The 22,590-nt window shown below is 29.5% G+C and overlaps 1 protein-coding gene across 4 annotated transcripts in view; it reads left to right on the top strand.

The window, feature by feature from the left end:
• The window catches only part of LOC111622574 (UMP-CMP kinase-like), a 53,522-nt gene that overhangs the window by 27,732 nt on the left and 3,200 nt on the right, over positions 1-22,590 (top strand). For all 4 annotated transcript variants that reach the window (XM_023364990.1, XM_023364989.1, XM_023364988.1 and 1 more), the window contains exons 4-6: positions 724-861; positions 10,375-10,454; positions 12,391-12,487. In XM_023364990.1, the coding sequence (XP_023220758.1) occupies positions 724-861; positions 10,375-10,454; positions 12,391-12,487 (315 nt within the window). The remainder of the gene's footprint in view (positions 1-723; positions 862-10,374; positions 10,455-12,390; positions 12,488-22,590) is intronic.

Here is a 22,590-nt window from a genome sequence, read left to right as displayed (position 1 = left end):
TAGCTGGATTTTGGCTAGCTAAAATAATCTTGGGGAGAACACTACTTTTTACATCACAAAACTTTGCTATTACTTATCTTTAGAACATAATGAAATTTCTTTGACTATAATGAAAGTATCTCATTTAAATGAAACTGTCCTAGAAAACTGTGTGCTCATGCTTATATTTTATCATATAAAATAATTTTATTTTTTCATTAAAATATTTGAATTCTTTGTGAATGCATATAGTTTGTTAAACTATATGCATTCACAAAGAATTCAATTATAATGGAAAATGATTTGTTTTGGTAGTTAATTTGCAGTATTGCAGCTGTTTTTGAGTGGTAGTGTCAATATTACTAATGCTTAAGTTTGTCTTTTCAATAAGATTCTATTAGCAAAGAATAGTTGCTTGATTCCTGAGTTAATAGGCTTAATAATAGATGTTTAGAGCTCTAGTGATTGGAATCAATCTCTATTTTTAAAATGGCTATTAGTTAATATCATTTGGGTATTAATCAAATATTTCTTGATGCACTAAACATTTTCTCTCCAAACTATATTTAACATTTCCATAGAAGAAAAAAATATATAAAACAAAAAAAAACTGGATTTTTCCAAAGTACACATAATTTATAGTTTACTTTGCACATATGTATTAACTTTCATAATTAATTTTTATAGTTTTAATTTTTATTGTAGTTTTTTTAATCAAATGTACTTATCATTAATTTATTTTAGGCAATAAATAATGCGAAAAGTAAGAACTTCTTGATTGATGGTTTTCCTCGTAATCAGAATAATTTAGAAGGATGGAATAAACAAATGGCTGACAAAGTTAATTTGAAATTTATTCTGTTTTTTGAATGCTCTGAAGAAGTAAGTATTATTTTTTTTTCAATTATAACAATTTCAATTCAACATTAATATAATCAGATTTCAATTCCATAAATTTTTCTAGCTAGATGGAATAAAGTAGTAGTTGTAAATACAACCCCCCCCCATTTCTCTCTATACAAACATATGTAATTTCAATTTATTATATAAATGTCTACTGGGACATATCATATTAGTAGGAATTACTACACTGGTGTCCAGGTTCTGCAAATTGAGGAAACTTATTCAGAAAAAAGAATCTTTATTATTCACCTGTTTCACCTGTTTCTCAGTTTGCAGAACCCAAACACCAGTATAATAAGTCCAATTAATACAATATGTCTCAATAGACATTTATATAATAAATTGTATAATAAGGACACAAAAGCATATGAATTAATATGGAATTTCAATTTCTGGAATCTGATTTTTAGACAGTTTTTCCACATAATTCTTCCTGTTTTCTTCTTGGTCTTTCTTTCTCTTTTTCATTTTTGCAATTTTTGTTTCATAGCTATCTTTGGCAATTTTATATTCTGGAATTCTTCTCATATAACCATATCATATTAAATATCTTTGTTTTATATAAATATACATGACCATTGAAACCCGATACGTTAAGCTAATACATCTACAACAGTCGTAAATTATGGCTGTTGTAGATGTATTATCTTTGTTTTATTTCATCAATTATTGATGCCTTTATGTTAATTTTTTAAATTATTTTTTAAGTTTTTATTTTTAAACTTATAAAATTTACAAAAAATTCTCAAATAGACAATATTTTAAAAAGTTTTTATTTTTAAACTTATAAAATTTACAAAAAATTCTCAAATAGACAATATTTTAAAAAATGTCCTCAAACTTATCCCTTTCACACACCATTAGTAAAGGTAAATGCCTCTGTAAATTTTTATTTAAAACTGTTATTTCCTGATGAAGGGACAAAGTTTGAGGACACTTTTAAAGTACCATATATATGTGTGATAGGCTGCATGCATGTATAAGCTGTATCCCATTTATGAAACAATATATTTGGAAAAAATTTAAAATCTTAGAATTCTGCTGAGGAACAAGAATAGACACACAAGTATACAGAAATGTGGCAACATTGCAAATTTCAAACAAGGATGAAGTTATAGTTAAGATTTTTTTTGGAGTGCTTGCTCAGTGTGTTAAACATGGGTCAAGTGAGAGCAACGTTTAAATTACAAGTGGTGCATTATGCACAAGAAAATGGAAATTGAGCAGCATGAAGGAAGTTTGATGTAAACAAGAAAAATGTGTGGCAATGGATTCAAACAAAAGATGCTCTTGAGAAAACGTCACAAAATTGGCAATTGTTTTGCAGAAAGACAGTGAAATATCCTGACCTATCTATTCAGATATATCTGTGAAATTTGGGCAAATGGATTTTCTGTATCTGTTGAAATGATTCAGTTTAAAGCTTAAAAATTGCTCAAAATTTGAAAATTTTCAAAAGTGAAGTTACAGCTGAGCAAGACGTTTTATGGCTTCATGACACCTGTGAAGAGAAACTGCTCACATCTCAGAAACATATCCTCAGCTTAAGAAAAACACACTGCTATGACTTAAGGGCAATAGACAATGCTGACGAAACTCCTATCTTCTTTGATATGCCAAGTGACACTACAGTCAATCAGGCGGGTGAAAAACAGTTCTGGTGCAAACAGTGGGAGCAGGAAGGCAGTGTTGTACTGTAATGCTGTGCATCATTGCTGATGGAAATAAACTGCCACCTTATGCTGTTTTTAAGCTTAAAACCCTACTGAAAGAAACACTAACACTTGGAATATTGGTATAAAATCAAGGCTAGATGGCAGAAGAACTCTGAAGTCTGTGTGGTTTCGGTGTCCAGGTGCACTGTTATGTTGGCAGTCCATATTGGTTATTGACAGCTTCTGAGGTCATCTAACTGTAAGCATGAAAAAGATGAGGGAAGAGAAAAGTGATATGCTGTGATACCAGGAGGAATGACTGGAATGCTGCAACCACTGAATATATCCATCAATCATCCTTTTAAACCTCATCTGCGATGTTGTATCGTGATTGGAAGTGCACTGCAACAGAGATGACATTGATTGGGAAGCTAAGAAAACTGTCTCTGTCTCAAATGTACAAATGGATTGTGGCTTCATGGAAACTAATACCAGAAGAAATGGTGTCTAAAAGTTTCAAAGTCATGCCCATTTCCAATGTGATGGATGGGTCAGAAGACAATGCAGTGTATCTTCTATAATCTGAGGATGAAGACTCAAGTAATGCTGGTAGTGACAGTGAAGTTTCAAATGAAGAACATAAACAATAGCTATCAGCTATCAGTTTTAAATGAAGACATTGATTATAAATTTTATAGTCTTGTAGCATTACAGTCTGTTTCAAAATTAGAAACACACCCAACTTTTTTCAATAACAAAAACATTAACAATAGTAATGTATTTATTACATTAGTATGTTATTTATAACATCAATTTAAACATTTTCTGAAATTTTTAGAGCTATCTGACAATAGAAAAAAAAATTAACACAGATTTTCAATTTTTGTTTTAAAAGTATAAACATAGGTGCATAAAATTAGTATGATAATTCTTTTTATTAATTATTATTTTAATTAGTTGTTACCAGAGGGTAGTATCATTCATTATTACAAAAATGGCGCCAATGTTAAACTGTTTTTTGTGATTTAAAACAATGCCTCATGGAAAAACACTAACAGAGTTAAAAATACATGAAAATTACCACTAAAAGGAGCAGGACAAGCTCTAAGACAAATTTCAGCAGCTGTAAATTGATCTACATGTGCTGTGAGAAATGTGTTAACTCAGGATGAAAATTATGGCAGAAATAAGTGATGTGGAAGGCCTAAACTTCTTACATCTAGAAATGAAAGAAAGGTTTTTTGGCTACTGACGATCAACAAGTTGTCTGTCAAAGAATCAGCATCAACATTGCCAATTGCAGTTTCACCAGCAACTGTATGGAGATGTATGCATAATCATAAAAATGCCAAATTTACAAAAATGGCTGCCAAATTGAAATTATCACAATTGCACAAAACAGCTAGAAGTGGGTCAAGACAAGATGATATGGAAAGAGGAGTGCAAACAAATAGTCTTTTCAGATGAAAAAAAAATGGAAATTTGGATGGACCTGACAGTATAGTCACTACTGACATGATTTGAGGAAGAATGACGAAGTCAGAATGAGCAGACAGCAAGGTGGAGCTTTTTGATGGTGTGGGCAGGATTTGGATGGGGGAGTAAAACAGACATTGTATTTATAGAAGGTAAAATGAATTCAGAAAAGTATCAAAACTGTTGTATTAAAATTTAACAACTTTTGGATCACTTATTGGGGGAGAAAACTGGCAATTCCAACAGGATAATGCTCCCATTTATGCATCAAAGTCAACTAAAAATTGGTTTGCTGAAAAAAATTAATATAATTGATTGGCCATCACAGAGCCTTGCTATGAACCCAATAATGTTTGGGGCATTATGAGTCATCTTGTTTGTAGCCAAAATAGACAATACAATACCGTAAATGCACTGAAATTAGCTACAATGGATTGTTGGGAAAATATCAAACAAGAACAACTTCAAAAACTAATAAAATGTATACCTGACAGTATTTGAATTAATTAAATTAATGGTGGACCTAAAAAATATTGAAACATCACAAATCATTTTACGCATCTCTGTTTACTCTTTTGAAACAATCAAAAATTGAAAATCTTTGGTAATTTTTTTTTGTCAGATAGCTCTAAAAATTTCAGAAAACATTTAAATTGATGTTGGAAACAACATACTAATATAATAAATACATTACTATGTTTTAGTTATTGAAAAAAGTTGGGTGTGTTTGTAATTTTGAAATGGACTGTATTGCTTAGTTGGAGTCTTAGACAGCTCCCTTTTATTTATTTATTTGTTTGTTTGTTTATATTTTTTTTTTTTTTTTTTGCATTTTCTTTGTGCTTTTCCTTCTTTTTGCTTTTTGCTTGGTGTCCTAAAACTTCCAAATAATCTTACTGCAAGTCCTAAGGTATGTAAAGTCAATTAATTAATGATAATAAATTGCTTTAAAATTAAAAATTTTTTTTTGGTCACAATTAGGTGCATTGATAGACACTGGGCATTTTTGCATCACTCTTTATTCTGTAAGATCTTGTGGGCTGATAACCTAGTTGTGACACAAAAAAGCAAATAAAAGAATTTTCCAGCGCTCTCTACTCTGTGGATAAAAGGCAGAAAACCCCCAAGAAGGTACAGATGGTAACAAGGAAGACGTTCGTATTACACCAGTTCCGATTTTAGAAAATCTTTGTGTTTTTAATTGGAAATCTTTTTGTGTTTTTTAAAAGGACTTTTTTAAACTTTTTGGTGGCTAGTAGCCTAGAAAGGAAGGTCGGTCGGTGGAAAAGTATTGTCTATAACGCAAAAGTATGAAATGGTGATCCCTATTTGGGCGAACTTGTCTTCAAATAATAATAAAAAATAAAAAGAACCATCGGTCAAAAAATTATGAATAAAAGAAGACACACTTTCAAAGTAGTCTTCTTTATTCATTATCTCGAGTATAGGCTACACCTAATGTTGGATAAAAATTTAGGATAAAAAAGTGCAGCCTATAAATGAGTAAATATGATATTATCTGTTTGAGAATTTTTTTGTAAATTTTTAAAATTTATACTTATTGTCCCAGCCATTTTTATTAAAAGTGTTTATTTTGTTCAAGCATGATATTCTGCATGGTCTCATCAGTGTATCTAGTTTGACTACACATAGCTTTCTTTTAATATTCTCCATATAATAATATACTTTTCACTTCCCTCACACAAGTATTTTGTTTTTCTCGTGCTAATAGATTATACATGCACACATAAAAGATACCATTCGTGTTATATTAAAGTGCATTTGAAAGAGATTGCACGGAAATTAATTCATCTAAAAAGGCCAGCCTTGGCAATGTTTTTTTGATAGTTGGTAATTTTGTCATAGTTTTGATATCATCACTACTGCGCTTATCAGTTTTTTGTAAAATAACTAAAGAATGTTATTTTTTGGCTTAACTTTAAACCATAGTTTAATAAATACAAAATACTGTTGTTGTTACATCTAATATGAACAAATCACTGATTTTTACTGACAGCATAGTTTCCATTTGTGGAAAAATCCTGTAGGAAACGAAAGACCTTATTACTATTAGAGAAAAATTGTGTAAGTAACAACTTTGGAAAACATACCTAAAATAAAGTTAATATTATTTACACATTAATCCATTCTCCAAATACACAAAATGTTCAGAATAACATATTTTGGTGTGATTGAAATGACATCAGAATTCCAAGATGAATAATAATATGGATAATAGAACATTATTTGCCAATCATACAATATTTCATGCTTATTTTCTAACCCTTTACACATTTTTTCAAAAGTTAAATGTTGATGGATATCTAAATGCTTTGTAATATAGGAAAAAGTCTGATAACACAGAGATTGAAGATATACAAGAATGACATGTCTTATACGAGAGTATGTATAAGTATGCATGTAATTGTGTCTTGTATATGATTTATTTTTCAGCTATAATTTTTACAGTGCATGTGATAATGTTTTAATGCAAAAAATTTCAGCAAAAGTAAGCTGGTAAGACACCTGCAGTTATCATCTTCAGAAAAACCATATGTTTTATGAAAATGTTTGTAATTGTACTTTTACACAATACAGTAGAGCGTCGATTATCCGAATATTGGTCAACTGAAACGTCAATTAATCGAAAGCTTTCCAGTTGGCAAATTTAAATTTCTGTTAGTGCTATGGCACTGCAATATTTGGCTGTCTTGGGCTACTCCAATATTATTTTTGTTGGTGTGCATGTTTTAGCTGGCAGCACTGGCGTGACCATGAGAGGGTACTTAAGGACTTGCCAGGATTTGAACGAATTTCAACGGGATAGGTTAATATATTTTTTCGTACATACAGTCGACCCCCCTATAAGATCATTGATTTTTCCGTTTTATCTGAATTACATGTTGTACGAGTCACTTAGATTTTACAAATACGTGTGCCGGACTGTGAATGGCTCACATATTTGTAAAATCTAAGTGACTCGTACAACATGTAATTCAGATAAAACGGAAAAATCAATGATCTTATAGGGGGGTCGACTGTAATCAGTTATCTGAAAAATTGATTTTCTTAACAACCCCAGTCCCCAATTGATTTGGATAATTGATGCTCTACTGTATTATTATTTATTCTATACTGTAATAAAAAGTACAAAATAATTACTGTGACCGTAGGGTCGGCACCTCTTTGGCGCCCTGTCAGGAGGGCTGAATCTGACACCACCGAGTCTCTGGGGGACTCGAAAATCGTGACGTTACGTCTAAAGATTCGCGAGCGGTAGCGTGTGAGCGCTTGGATTCGGAGTAGAGGTGAGGAGAGAGACGCGGAAGTAACTTACTCGGACTCCATAGTAACAAGTAAATAACGATTTTAATTAAGTCGAACTAAATACTACACAGAGATACTAAATACTATCGGCATATTATTGTCCTTAACTATACTAGGCCGCGGAGAGAGAGAGTTTACAACCGAATCGCGGGTTGATAAATACCTTGTCGATGGACAGTTCTTTGAATCTTGAATGGACAGTTCTTTGATGGACAGTTCTTTGAATCTTGTCGTTGAATCTTGAATCAGAATCTTGTCCGTTCACTGGGGTGGAGGCACGGAGGAGTGTAGAGGCTTAATCCAGCACGAATGTTTTTCTCGGGTTTAATCCTGGTCGCGGTTTTAATTCGGTGTTACGGTTTTAATCCTGGGGCACGGTTTTAATGGTTTGGAGGACGACTTGGTTGGGCGGGCTTGAATGACGACTTCTGTAGAGGGACTTCGGATGACGACTGACCTCGGGATCGTTTTCTTTTCTCTTTTTTTTTCCTCTTGGGTTTTTTCCATGAGGTCAGGTGATGGCCTTTAACGGTCGCACGTCCAATATGGATTCTCCATCAGCAGTTCCTGGTGACACATCCCTGACTAACTTGATTCGACTCAACAAGGAACAAACTCCGTGGGAAATAATTTTTATGGCTTTTAGCCTAACTCGATAAAATGTTCGAATTTAACCGATTATATTTTCCAAATCTTAAAATTTAAAATAACACTTTAATGGGGGTCTGTTCGTCCCTCACATTACAGTAGAGCGTCGTTTATCCGAATCAATTGGGGACTGGGGTGGTTCGGATAACTTATTTTTCGGATATTGAATCATATGCGAAAAAATATATTAATTTATCCCATGTTGAAATTTCTCTCCATTGTGTGTCGCTTCGCGTTGAATCTTCGTCGATGTTAAGCCTAATGAAGACTATTGTATCGTTAAAAATTATTTTTTTATTTTGTACGAACAAAATAAATTTATTGAAAAATATAAAAACAATAAAAAATTATACTTCAGATGTTAATTTAGTATCAAAAATGTAAAATATTTGAGTAGCCCGAGAAATAGCCGAAGATTGCAGCACCACAGCACTAGCAAAAATTTAAATTTGCCGACTGGAATGCTTTCGGATAACGGATGTTTCGGATAACCAGCTTTTGGATAAACGACGCTCTACTGTATAAAAATATACATATAGACAAAAACTTAGTCCAGCAACACATTTTTTTTAAATTTATCTAATTATTTCGGCTGTTTGTGTAGCCATCTTCAGGATCAAACACTATTGAATAGAATTCTTTAAAGTTTAAATATTCTAAACAAGAATTATTTAAATACATAAAATTGGTAAGTTGAGAATACAAGTAAAAGTTTACAACACTGATGAAAGTATACAGAATAAAATAAATAAACAAATTAATTAAAACAAAATTTTTATATAAGCAAAAAGTAAAAAATAATTATAAAAATATAATTATTTTTTACTTTTTGTTTATATAAAAAACTTCATGACATGGCTGATTGGGATAGTGGATGATCACAATTCTATTGTATTTGTTTTCTAAATGATTAATGTTTAGTTTTGTTACGTTTGCCACATCGATGAATTGATGTTATAATTGCCCTCATTTCCTATTAGCTATTGACTTTGTGTCTTACAATGGAAAAATATTTTTAATTTGATTTTCTGGACCCTTTTCTCTGCTACAGAAATGAAAAAATATTTTTAATTTTTGTTTCTACATTGTTTTTCTGTAAATGGAAACATAGTTTTAAAATATCATTATTTTAACATGTCAAGTCATCAGATTAATTAGCCAAGTAGTTAGTAAAATAAGCCAGAGTACTCATCTAAAAGGGCTAGAGCGAATATGATAATGATATTTTAACTAAATATACTTTAAATTATATAGAAATATTGAAACATTTAAGTGCATATATGAAAGTATTAAATCACAGTTATGAAGTGTCCTCCTTTATTGGTTTTTAAAAGTATTTTAAAAAAGGACCACAATATCATTTTTTTTTGAAGTTCTTTTCAGCACTCTGTATATGCAAATATATTGAAATTTCAAAACATATAAGTAGATTTTAAAATTGTTTATATTTTTAATGATTGTTTTTAGTATGATGCATGAGGTAAGAAAAGAATTGCCAAATTGATTTGTACTTTTATGTTAATTTTAGGAGAAAGAATGCAGTTTTATAAGTAATAATTTTTTTTTTTTTTTATTAAAGACAGCATTTCAGATGAATTTCCAATGTTTTGGAAATTAGACATTTTAAAGATATCAGTTTGGCTTCATACTGTATATTTGACAAAATGTTGCAAACTCTGCAGATTGCATGACAAAAGTCTTAGATTTAGTAAAATATTTTTATACAGTAGAGTCCCGAAAACTCGGCACTCGATAACCCGGCAGTCCGGATAACTCGGCCACACCCTGGTAGGGCAAAAAAACCCTTAGTTAATTTTTATTATAGACAGCTTTATGCCTCATAAAGTATTTTTCTGAGGTCTGTCTTATCAGGTAAATTACTGTACACTATGTATTCATTAATTTTCATTTTCATGTAGTAAAAGTTCTATGCCTTCATAAAGTATGTACTTTTCCTTTGTTAAGGGTATTTGGGCAGTTTATTCTCTGTTGTATTTTCAAGCAAACAATACATACAAGTGCTGTACAGTACAGTATTTTCTGAGGAAACACTTGTACTTATTCTTTTTTAACCCCATTCCCGATAACCCGGCATTTTCACAAACTCTGCCACCCTTCGGTCCACATTAGGCCGAGTTTTCGGGACTCTACTGTATATTTATAAATATCAATAATTTATTGTATTATTGTATAATTTTGTAAATTGTATATATGTAATTTTAAATTCTATGTGCATGTGTCGTTTTATGTAATGCCAACAGACAGTGGTGTATGTGTATGTTATCTTTTTTTTAATAGTATTTACAGTGTACAGCTATTTAAATTTTATTGATTTATTTTTATTTCACACATTAATTAATATACTGTAAATTAAATTTATATATAGGTATGTAAAGAAAGATGTTTGAATAGAGGTAAACAAGGAAGTGGTCGATCTGATGATAACGAGGAAAGTCTGATGAAAAGGTTGTTTATTTGAATTAAATAAAACTTTTATATTAGTTTAAATTAAATATATACATTTGTATATTGAAAAATTTTTTATTGATAGTTTTTAGGAGATTAAATTAAGCTAAGATCCTTTTGCTTATTTGCATAGGTTTTTATAAAACAGTTTTTTCAGGTATTTTTTATTAACTTAATTTTTGTTTTGTCTCACAGATTTCAATAATACTTTTTGTATGGCTAAGCCTTGGTATAACCCTTTATTGAGCAAAGGGAAGAGCATGCTTCTCAAATGTTTTATGGGAAAATGAAAGTTAAAAAATTCTGAATGACTTAAGAGTTTGCTTAGAAGCTTTTTGCACCTGACTGATAATTGTGAGACTGCTAGTATGCATTTCAATGAGTGAACTTTTTAAATCAATGTGATTTTTACATAAAATAATTATAAATTACATAAATTTATGCATTTTGTTTACTTATTTTCTATTAAAATGTACATTTTCTCTTTCTTGAACACTTGTTTTTGGAATTGCTATCTGTTAAAAATATATTTAGTTTTTTTACATTTTGGATTGTAATAATAATATAAATAATTTGGCATTTTAAGCAATTAAATAAATATTAGTTATAACTATATACTAATATCATATTGTTTATACCATAAGTTTATTGTATTTTTATAACTAATAAAACAAGCAGGCAGTAAAAATAAAGTAATAATTTAAGAATAATAAAATTATAAGCTATAAAATAATTAATTATTCAGTTCTTAAAACTAACATTAAATTTATTTTTAACAATTCTGGAGACAAATTTTCAGAAAATAGAAAATGCACATTTTTAATATAATTACATAATAGAAAATAAATAGACAAAATGTATAAACCCACATAATTTAAAATTATTTTATATAAAATTGCATTGACTTGAAAAAACTTCATTCATTGAGACTCAAATTAGCAATCTTACAACTATGAATACACTTGTGAATAAACTATGAAAACTTCATTCACATGTGTTAAACTATCCAGTTTTCAATGTCTTCAGAAAAACTTACTCATTAGTCCCTTGGAACTTTTTTAACTGTGAGGACCATGTTATGACCTCTCCTTGTTAAATTATTTATCTGTCTTATTGTGGTTTTTAAACAAACATGTATGCATTAATGCTATGGCAACACAATAGTGCACTATAATACACTCTTGCTTAGAATTATAAAATCAACCACAAAGTTTATGTTATTATTTTAATTACACATCAATTTGTAAATGAATACTACTATAGGTTAATATCATACCTTTTGCAAGATATTGTATGAACCTAAAGTAGTTAATAAAAATTTTTAAAGTGAAAACATGGCTTATATTTCAGAAAAAATTTAGAAATCATCATTAAGACAGCTGTTTTGAACCTGTGGTTTTGCTGGATAGTAATGTACAATCTTTTTCCGATTAAGGATCAATACTCAAGTTAGATCTGATAATGTATGATTTGGTTTTTGGATACTTTGAATTAGTGCATCATTCCTTAATTATTATATGCTTGACTATTCTCATTTGGATCAGTTTCTTCCTTTAAGACATCCAGGTTTAAATTGCAACCAACTATTGTTTATATTAGCAGTAATGATAAAAATCATTACTGCTAATATAAACAATAGTTGGTTGCATCAACAACATCAACAAATTTAAATTCTGTCATGTATTTAAAAATGCTAGAGGTTAAAGAAATAGATTTTTTTTATATATGTATATATAGTCATTTTATCATAATATTTAATTAATTTGTTGAATATTTATTATATTATGATTTATTTTTAAAAAATCATGAGAAATTTTTATTTAAAACTAACTATAAATTATTTTTAAAAATTGACAATTAGTAAAGACACTTATATATATATATATATATATATAAGACACATAATATGAATAATGATACAAATTTTATTTTTCAGGTTTAATACTTACAAGGTTGATACATTGCCAATTATTAACTTTTATGAGAAACAGAATTTAGTTAAGAAACTGGATGGGACTAAGCCAGCACAAAAAGTAAATAAATGTTTAAAAAATCTTTAATAGTATAGAATTGTTTAATTAAATAAAACATTTTAAATAATAGTTTTATACATACACATTTAAAATCAAGATTTAAAAAAGTTAAATTGAAACATGTTGTTATTTAAATTTATATACAGTTAAATCTCTAAATAATAGTTGTTGCCAGGAACATAAAAAATGGTCATTGTTTGGATTTTGTATGCATTTTATAAAAAACATTCCTGAAAAAATTATGCTATTTAGAAGTTGCCATTGTTAAAGTTTGACTGTGCTTATTTTATATTGTTAATTAATTCAATGAAATTAAATTAATTATGATTTAATTATACATTAGAGTAATAGACTTTGATGTGGTTAGTGCTAAAATTACTTGGTATATTAACTGCTATATTATTTTTATGTGACCAATGTGAAATTTCATAATGGAATCACGTAGATGGCCAGATTGCCATTAAGTTAAGGCATCAGTCTACTGCTCCAGGGACTTATGATTGAATTTGGTGAGTAATTTCAGGAGTTTTTCATGGGTAATTTGTCCTGATATGTTGAGCCCTAATCCCTCATCATCCAGTCACCCCATTTTGAACTTAGCCAAACCTATAATGGACATGGAAAGAAAGGATTTTTCGGAAATTCTCCCACGGGGGAGTACTATATTCTGTCTTTTTTTCAGTAAAAAATTCTATGTTTAGATGAGAATTCTGGTGACTTGCATGATAAAAACAAATGAAATAAACTATTGGCCACAATGCTGCAGCCCAAATGGAGCTGATGTAAAAAGCAAATGGCATTCTCACTTTTGTTGGAGATTATCTTTCACAAGCAGACAATACACACTGATAATTGTTGGGCTGCAATTTGAAAAAATTGTAGACCTATAAATTCCCTTGTTGTCCATCCATACATCTTTCCTTAATCTCGAGAATAGAGTTAGATAGATGAATTCCAAAACAAGATATGGATACCTTAGGGGCAGGAGGCCATGATTAACTATATATGAACTTCCAATGCAAACTGGAAGTCACATTATATCAATTCAAAAATTTTTTTCTAAAAAGTATTACATAGATGACTGACATGACTCTATTGCTAATGGAAAAGTATGATGTACAAGGACAAGATACTACAGTACTAAATTGAGGTGGAAAGCATATATTTTAAATTAAATAAATTAAAAATATGATTAAAAATTGTAGTCTGATTTTGTGGTGATGTCTTAATAAATAAATGCTTGTTTGCCCTTGCTATGTTCTTGAACACCATTTAGCAACTGAAACAACAAATAGGAAAGAAAGTGCAGATGGAGATATAAAAAAAATTAGAAAATACTATAAATGTGACAATGTAAATGTGTACATTTATAATGAAAAAATAAATCATCAGTAATATTAAGCACTGTTTTTAGTCATTGTTATATTTTTCCTATAACAAAATTTTTTTTTAGTCATCATAAATGCATATAGGCAGTAATGTTTTTTTTAGAAAAAGCTCAATGATTATTTATACATATATGTGATATATACACTTTTAGTCCTTGACACATCTTTAGTCATGATTACTTTTGTAATGAATTACCTCTGCAAAGACCAAACTTTTCATGAACAAAATGAACATATGCATTTTCTTTGAAATTAAACCTATCTAATATTCTGATATGACCACTCAGTCAAAGAAACTTATTGTGACCACTTTTAACATAATAATTTGAAAATTCCACATTGTATTGTAAGGTGCTAAAGATTGGTTCTCACTTCGACAGAATCTGTGGTGGTAAGCAATGAAGTTGTGACATATTTATTATTGTGACATCAGACTGGTAATGTGAATGAAAAAGAATATGTTTACAAGTTGAGCAGAACTTTTATTGTGATATAAAGCAGAAAAAGTAAATATTGACCATATATGGAAGCATTATTTACATTGATATTATTGAAAATCATATCCAATATAAATGGTTTTTGATGCAGTTAAGTGCAAAAATCTTTCAATTATATAATGCTAATTGAGTTAATAAGAGATAATAGTTATTTGGAAAAAACATTCTTCATAAAGATATAAACCTAAAAATGAAAATGATTGATGATCACATCAATAATGAAAACTGCAGATAGGCCTAATTTGTAGTTTCCTCTATGTATTTTTATATAAATGTTTGTAATACTTTTTGTGTATGGTTTGATTTTAATAAAATATCTATACTTTACTTTCATTATTTAGCTTTTTTCTAAAAGCAAACTTCTCTAAACTTTATAGAAGTTTGCAACCAGGGCTGGTTTTGAACTGTCAGCTGCCTGCATGCTATAGATATTTGGCCACCCCTATCAATGCTAATTGCAAGTAAATTCATAACCTAATCCAACCCATGAGTGCCTACTGATATGTTTTAGGACAGTTTCATATAGTTTGTAGGGGTAAAGAAATGTATAAAAATATTTGATATACAGTGGGTGATCGGTTAACAAACATAATCTGTTCTAAGACTTTGTTCACTATTCGAATTGTTCATTAACTGATAATCAATTTATCACAGGTTTTTATGGAAATTTGATTAATTCATTCTGGAGACTCCAAAAAATAAAAAATATATACTTTTTTACTACGTATATTTATATGTAATAATAAGAATACATATATACACAGTCTTGCATTTTTATTAGTCATGTTTTTTCCGTTTGTGAGGGTTAAAGAATCTGTCTAATGTCGATTGCTTTTCTCTCTTCTTCAAGATTTTTCAGAAGTAATTAATAGCATTGTAATTGTAGAGATCCCCAAGCCTATTAACCTCAACCTGGTTTGGATGCCATTTTAAGATCGTAGTTCTGACATCCTCTTACTTCTTCAAAAGATCTTTATTAGCAGATATCGGCATTAATTCTCTTTTTCAGAAGAAAGCATATCTCGCCTAGTTTCTTGGCGTTCTTCTGTCGTCAGATTCGTTTCAGATTCCATTATGAGCTCTTCAATGTTCTTTATTTCTCAGATGTGATTTTTGTTACTCCTTTAGCTGCTTGAGTCTTCTTGATTTTACTGTATCTTTCTTAGATAAGGTTGAACTGCAGCCTACTGTAGACCTGTTCAAGCCATACTGCCCAGCAATATCAGACATCTTCTGCCCACTCTCTACCTTTGCTATTATACTCTCACCTTTCGAAAATAAAAACCAATGCAAAACTTGATGAGTGCTTGCCCATCAGTCTCACGAATACTATAAAAAAATTTCTCAGTCAGAAAAATAAAAAGCTGGAATTACAAGGGAGAGTTTCAAAGTTCGGAGGAATATTATCCAATCAGTATATACCAGGTTGAGTGTTGATGTCAACATCTCCTGCGCTCCAAAAAGTTTTGAATTATTGTCTGAAGACAAGGGGAGACCAATCGGTATTCATTATTTTATATCATTTCTTCTTGTTTTTGTCTGTGAGGTGTTCGTTATCCGATTTGTTCGTAGTCTGAACTATTCATTAACTGATCACTCACTGTATATTTATTTTAATTTTATTCATATCAAGCTACCTCATAGATAACAGGTGCTTTTGTTCAAAGTTATATTTTAGCACTGCCATAAAATAAGAAAATAAAAAATAAAATAGAATTTTTTATTTGCAAATTTAAAATGAAATTAATTTAAAGAAATTTTTCTTATTTAGTATGTAAATACAATATACTCATGTGTGTATATAAAAATTGAATTAAATATGAACATTTAAATTAATAACATTTGTATGCATCCCTTTATTTAAATTTTATTTTGGTTTTATTTGGTTAAAATAATGGTTTAAGTATCACTTTAAGATTAATGGTGGGAGAATAAAAGCCCATTCACAATGAAAATTAAGCATAAACATAAAACCTTGTACCTATGTTATTTAATGCAATCATTCACAATGAATTATATAAGTGCAATATTAAACTTAATCATAAGACATTAACATAAATAAAGCTTGGAGTTTGCAAACTCCTAGTTTTTATGCTTTTTATGTGATTTAAAACAAGAAACAATTATAGTGGTTATGGAATTCTTACTGATGAATTTTTCTTTGTTTCAACAGATAAATTCCCCATCACCTGTTGCTTGCACTTTTAGGTTTTCTGATGCAAACACTTAACATGTATGCTTCAATGTTATTTACAGTGCTTTTTTTTTGGAAAAAAAAAAGGTGGTGGAATGCCCACTAGAGGGCATCCCGGGCTACTAGTGAAATATAAAACAGTTGAAATGACAGGCTGCGATTCCTGCATTGCCGCCAAATCATGACACGACCAAACATGAGCCGAGCAGTATGTCACAGTCACCACAAACTAAGTTTGCACTATGCATGCATCATACACAAGATTCGGCACACAAGCAGGAGCAGGACCATCTTAATAATTTTGTTGCTGATCTTCTATGCTCAACAGAGCGATTCAACGTGGACCAAACATCAAATTTTCAAAAATTTTCTTAAAACTTAAAATATATCAAAAAAATGTGATGGAACGCCATTCCATTGTGTTCTATGACAAAAAAAGCGCTGGTTATTTACATTCATAAACTGCACAGCTACACTAACTTTTTATTATCAGTCATCATGCAAACATTAGTCTGTTTCCTTGCCAACCATATATTAAAATAGTAATAAATTATATTTGAAATGTATTTTTTAATGTGCACTATTGGTCACTTGTGTGTATTCACACACTGCATACCTATCAGAACCAGTCCTGATAGCAACTCCCCCTTATAAAACCAAAATATCTTTAGAACTTTTATATTGATATTGAAATCATTCCCATAAGAAAATTTGTGCACACTATTGATATGCATTTGCAAATTATATCCCAAAAGATATACTAATACTAGTTCTGTAAATATCAAGAAAACACTAATTATATTGACTCTAATTTATCAAATTTATTACACAGATTTACATAGTGAAAACAATTGATATAATTTTATAGTTATTACTAATTTTTATCTAAACTAACTTTGCTGTAATGTGTCTATAAACTCATATTCTTTAAATGATACTTAAATTTGAAAGTGATTTTTGATCAATGCCATTTTCTTAAAATTGATTAACTTTAATTAATTGCTATTTTATTTAATTACTTTTTTTCATTTAACTATGAATAGTCATAAATTTTTCATCATTAATTACAATTACAGTGGAACCTCAATTATCCGGATTGTTCAAATTAACCAAAATTTTACGAATTTGCTGATTTGCACTTGGCGAATTACAATACTGTTTATGTACTGTACGTGATGGAATGCATAGCTTTTTTTCTTTCAACAGCAGCAATGCAGTTTCAACTGCTTTTTATTTTATAAAAACTGTCTTCTTGTGCCTTTTAAACAATAGGTAGTCTGTTAGCGCTGGTCAGTAGTAGTCCAAATTCAATATGAACGTTTGTTTCTTGAAAATTTGATCACGATTTAAATACAGTATTTATTTTTAATATTACCAATATGTCATTGAAAAGAAAACGTGTTGTATTATCATTAAAAGACAAATTAAAGTATTTGTTTTGATTATCCGAATTTTTCCTTATCCGGACTACCTTCACCCCCCCCCATTAGTCCGGATAATCGAGGTTCTGCTGTATTTTAAATTAAAATTAACTAGTATTTATTTAATACTGTACCTTACTTTAGTCAATTTGTTTTCAATTCTGCTTGGTACGGAGAACAGATTCAAGGATTTAATAATAATGATAATGATAATGTAAAATAATAACTAAATTAATTAACATATTTATAGAAAAATATTAATTTTTTATATCAATCATTTCAAGTACAGTTAATAATTTCGTGTTTATGATTTTTCTCAAATTTTAATATAATATATATAGAAGAGTAATTATTTTGTAAACCAACAACACAAGACTAAAAAGAGAGGTATGATTTTTATTTCAATCTTAGAACCTCCTATTTTTCTTCACACTTCTCTTATTATTTACTTAAAACTAGGAAAATTTTAGATTACAATCTTAATATTCAACAGTAGAGATAAAGCCACTTACTGCAGTTAAACTAATAATCCTTTTTTCAGCGATTAATTATTAATCTTTTTTTAAATACAATAAATTTTTTTATTACTAGAATTTTAAAAAACTAAATTTTAATACAAAATTAAAACCTGAAAATAGGCTACTCTATATAATTACAGGTAACCCCCGTATAACACGGTAGTTACGTTCCAAAAAATTGCCGTGTTATACGAATCCGTGTTATGCGAATCAAAGAACTAGTACGAAAAGGAGGGTTAGGTTCCAAAAATTAAAAAGCATGCTACTATATTTTTATAATTAAGATAAATATCTTTATTAAAATTTTCTTAAGTGATACATCTATACTAATATTATAAAGAGGTAATGTTTGTATGTATGTATGTATGTATGTTAGTTTGTATGCAGCAGGTAATCTCCGAAACTACTCATCCGATTTCAAAAATTCTTTCACCAATATTTAGAATGGAACTTCAGGGTGGACATAGGCTGTATATTATTCCGTTAAACATGGGGGATGGACAGTTCTTTACGGTAAGCCTTACGGAGAAGGTTACCGTAAAGAACTCTGCTTCTATTATACTATTTTAGATGCGTGTTTTTGCGTTTTTGATTGCGTTTTAATAAGGTACGTTAACAGAATGTACACTAAGAAAAAATTTTTTGAAAAATTTTCCCCCACGGGGGAAGTGTTATACATTTATAATAGATACATTTTGAGCCACAACAAGGCGTGGCGGGGTCTGCTAGTATTAATATAAATTAAACAATGTTTTCTTTGTCTTCACTAAAAGCACTAGTAACCGAGAGCGTTTTATTTTTGGCAAGTTATCATTATCCTCTGAGCATTTTTCTGCATTATTTTCAGATTCATGCTTTACCTTTTGCAAAAAGTGTATGTAATTTTAGATTGCTTGCTTCTAGTTAAAAGATCTTTATAAATTTCCTTATTTGGTGCTAAGCACTTATGAAGAATAAAGCAAGTATGGAATAAGGAAAAAACATCTGGCGACATCAGAAGCAGGAGCGTCGAGATCTGGCAACATTGAAACAATTTTCGCGACAAACCATGTGTATGGAGACGAGAAAAGAAAATTTACACACTGAAGTACTAATAGTTCACGAAATTAATAATTTTCATGAACTATTAGTACTTAAGTATGTAAAAATTTATTACATTTCATGTTGTACGAGGATTTTACCCATTTCTCGAACCGTGTCAGAGTGAATCCGTGTTATAAAAGTACCGTGCTATACGGGGGATGGTACCAATTCTCGAACCGTGTTAGAGTGAATCCGTGCTATAGAAGTGCCGTGTTTTACGGGGGTTACCTGTACTTTTAAACTTGAGTTTTTGTTTTTCTGTTTTATTCTCTCTTGACATGATATATATTTTTTAATAATTCACAATAACATAGTAATAAAACATTTTTTTAGAACTATTCAGTATGGTACAAGATAAGTAGTCTCACAATATGCAATCTTGTGTATGTGATGTAGTCCAATTATATTTTTACAAGGTTTATATAAGTGGATTAATTTCATTGACTAGAAATTTTAACAAATGCTATGCAAGGTCTTAACTTTATATATATAATGTTAATACACCAGAGACAGTAAATATTTTATAATCTGTCCACTGATCTAACATTGAGAAATCTTCCTGTTTTATCAATGTACTTGCATGCATCATACACAAGATTCGGCACACAAGCAGGAGCAGGACCATCTTAATAATTTTGTTGATGATCTTCTATGCTCAACAGAGCGATTCAACGTGGACCAAACATCAAATTTTCAAAAATTTTCTTAAAACTTAAAATATATCAAAAAAATGTGATGGAACGCCATTCCATTGTGTTCTATGACAAAAAAAGCGCTGGTTATTTACATTCATAAACTGCACAGCTACACTAACTTTTTATTATCAGTCATCATGCAAACATTAGTCTGTTTCCTTGCCAACCATATATTAAAATAGTAATAAATTATATTTGAAATGTATTTTTTAATGTGCACTATTGGTCACTTGTGTGTATTCACACACTGCATACCTATCAGAACCAGTCCTGATAGCAACTCCCCCTTATAAAACCAAAATATCTTTAGAACTTTTATATTGATATTGAAATCATTCCCATAAGAAAATTTGTGCACACTATTGATATGCATTTGCAAATTATATCCCAAAAGATATACTAATACTAGTTCTGTAAATATCAAGAAAACACTAATTATATTGACTCTAATTTATCAAATTTATTACACAGATTTACATAGTGAAAACAATTGATATAATTTTATAGTTATTACTAATTTTTATCTAAACTAACTTTGCTGTAATGTGTCTATAAACTCATATTCTTTAAATGATACTTAAATTTGAAAGTGATTTTTGATCAATGCCATTTTCTTAAAATTGATTAACTTTAATTAATTGCTATTTTATTTAATTACTTTTTTTCATTTAACTATGAATAGTCATAAATTTTTCATCATTAATTACAATTACAGTGGAACCTCAATTATCCGGATTGTTCAAATTAACCAAAATTTTACGAATTTGCTGATTTGCACTTGGCGAATTACAATACTGTTTATGTACTGTACGTGATGGAATGCATAGCTTTTTTTCTTTCAACAGCAGCAATGCAGTTTCAACTGCTTTTTATTTTATAAAAACTGTCTTCTTGTGCCTTTTAAACAATAGGTAGTCTGTTAGCGCTGGTCAGTAGTAGTCCAAATTCAATATGAACGTTTGTTTCTTGAAAATTTGATCACGATTTAAATACAGTATTTATTTTTAATATTACCAATATGTCATTGAAAAGAAAACGTGTTGTATTATCATTAAAAGACAAATTAAAGTATTTGTTTTGATTATCCGAATTTTTCCTTATCCGGACTACCTTCACCCCCCCCCATTAGTCCGGATAATCGAGGTTCTGCTGTATTTTAAATTAAAATTAACTAGTATTTATTTAATACTGTACCTTACTTTAGTCAATTTGTTTTCAATTCTGCTTGGTACGGAGAACAGATTCAAGGATTTAATAATAATGATAATGATAATGTAAAATAATAACTAAATTAATTAACATATTTATAGAAAAATATTAATTTTTTATATCAATCATTTCAAGTACAGTTAATAATTTCGTGTTTATGATTTTTCTCAAATTTTAATATAATATATATAGAAGAGTAATTATTTTGTAAACCAACAACACAAGACTAAAAAGAGAGGTATGATTTTTATTTCAATCTTAGAACCTCCTATTTTTCTTCACACTTCTCTTATTATTTACTTAAAACTAGGAAAATTTTAGATTACAATCTTAATATTCAACAGTAGAGATAAAGCCACTTACTGCAGTTAAACTAATAATCCTTTTTTCAGCGATTAATTATTAATCTTTTTTTAAATACAATAAATTTTTTTATTACTAGAATTTTAAAAAACTAAATTTTAATACAAAATTAAAACCTGAAAATAGGCTACTCTATATAATTACAGGTAACCCCCGTATAACACGGTAGTTACGTTCCAAAAAATTGCCGTGTTATACGAATCCGTGTTATGCGAATCAAAGAACTAGTACGAAAAGGAGGGTTAGGTTCCAAAAATTAAAAAGCATGCTACTATATTTTTATAATTAAGATAAATATCTTTATTAAAATTTTCTTAAGTGATACATCTATACTAATATTATAAAGAGGTAATGTTTGTATGTATGTATGTATGTATGTTAGTTTGTATGCAGCAGGTAATCTCCGAAACTACTCATCCGATTTCAAAAATTCTTTCACCAATATTTAGAATGGAACTTCAGGGTGGACATAGGCTGTATATTATTCCGTTAAACATGGGGGATGGACAGTTCTTTACGGTAAGCCTTACGGAGAAGGTTACCGTAAAGAACTCTGCTTCTATTATACTATTTTAGATGCGTGTTTTTGCGTTTTTGATTGCGTTTTAATAAGGTACGTTAACAGAATGTACACTAAGAAAAAATTTTTTGAAAAATTTTCCCCCACGGGGGAAGTGTTATACATTTATAATAGATACATTTTGAGCCACAACAAGGCGTGGCGGGGTCTGCTAG

The sequence above is a fragment of the Centruroides sculpturatus genome, unplaced genomic scaffold (genome assembly GCF_000671375.1).
Source record: "Centruroides sculpturatus isolate CEXI.00-Female unplaced genomic scaffold, Cexi_2.0 scaffold199, whole genome shotgun sequence".
In the NCBI taxonomy this organism is placed as follows: Eukaryota; Metazoa; Arthropoda; class Arachnida; order Scorpiones; family Buthidae; genus Centruroides; species Centruroides sculpturatus.
This window is presented reverse-complemented; position numbering and strand designations above follow the sequence as displayed.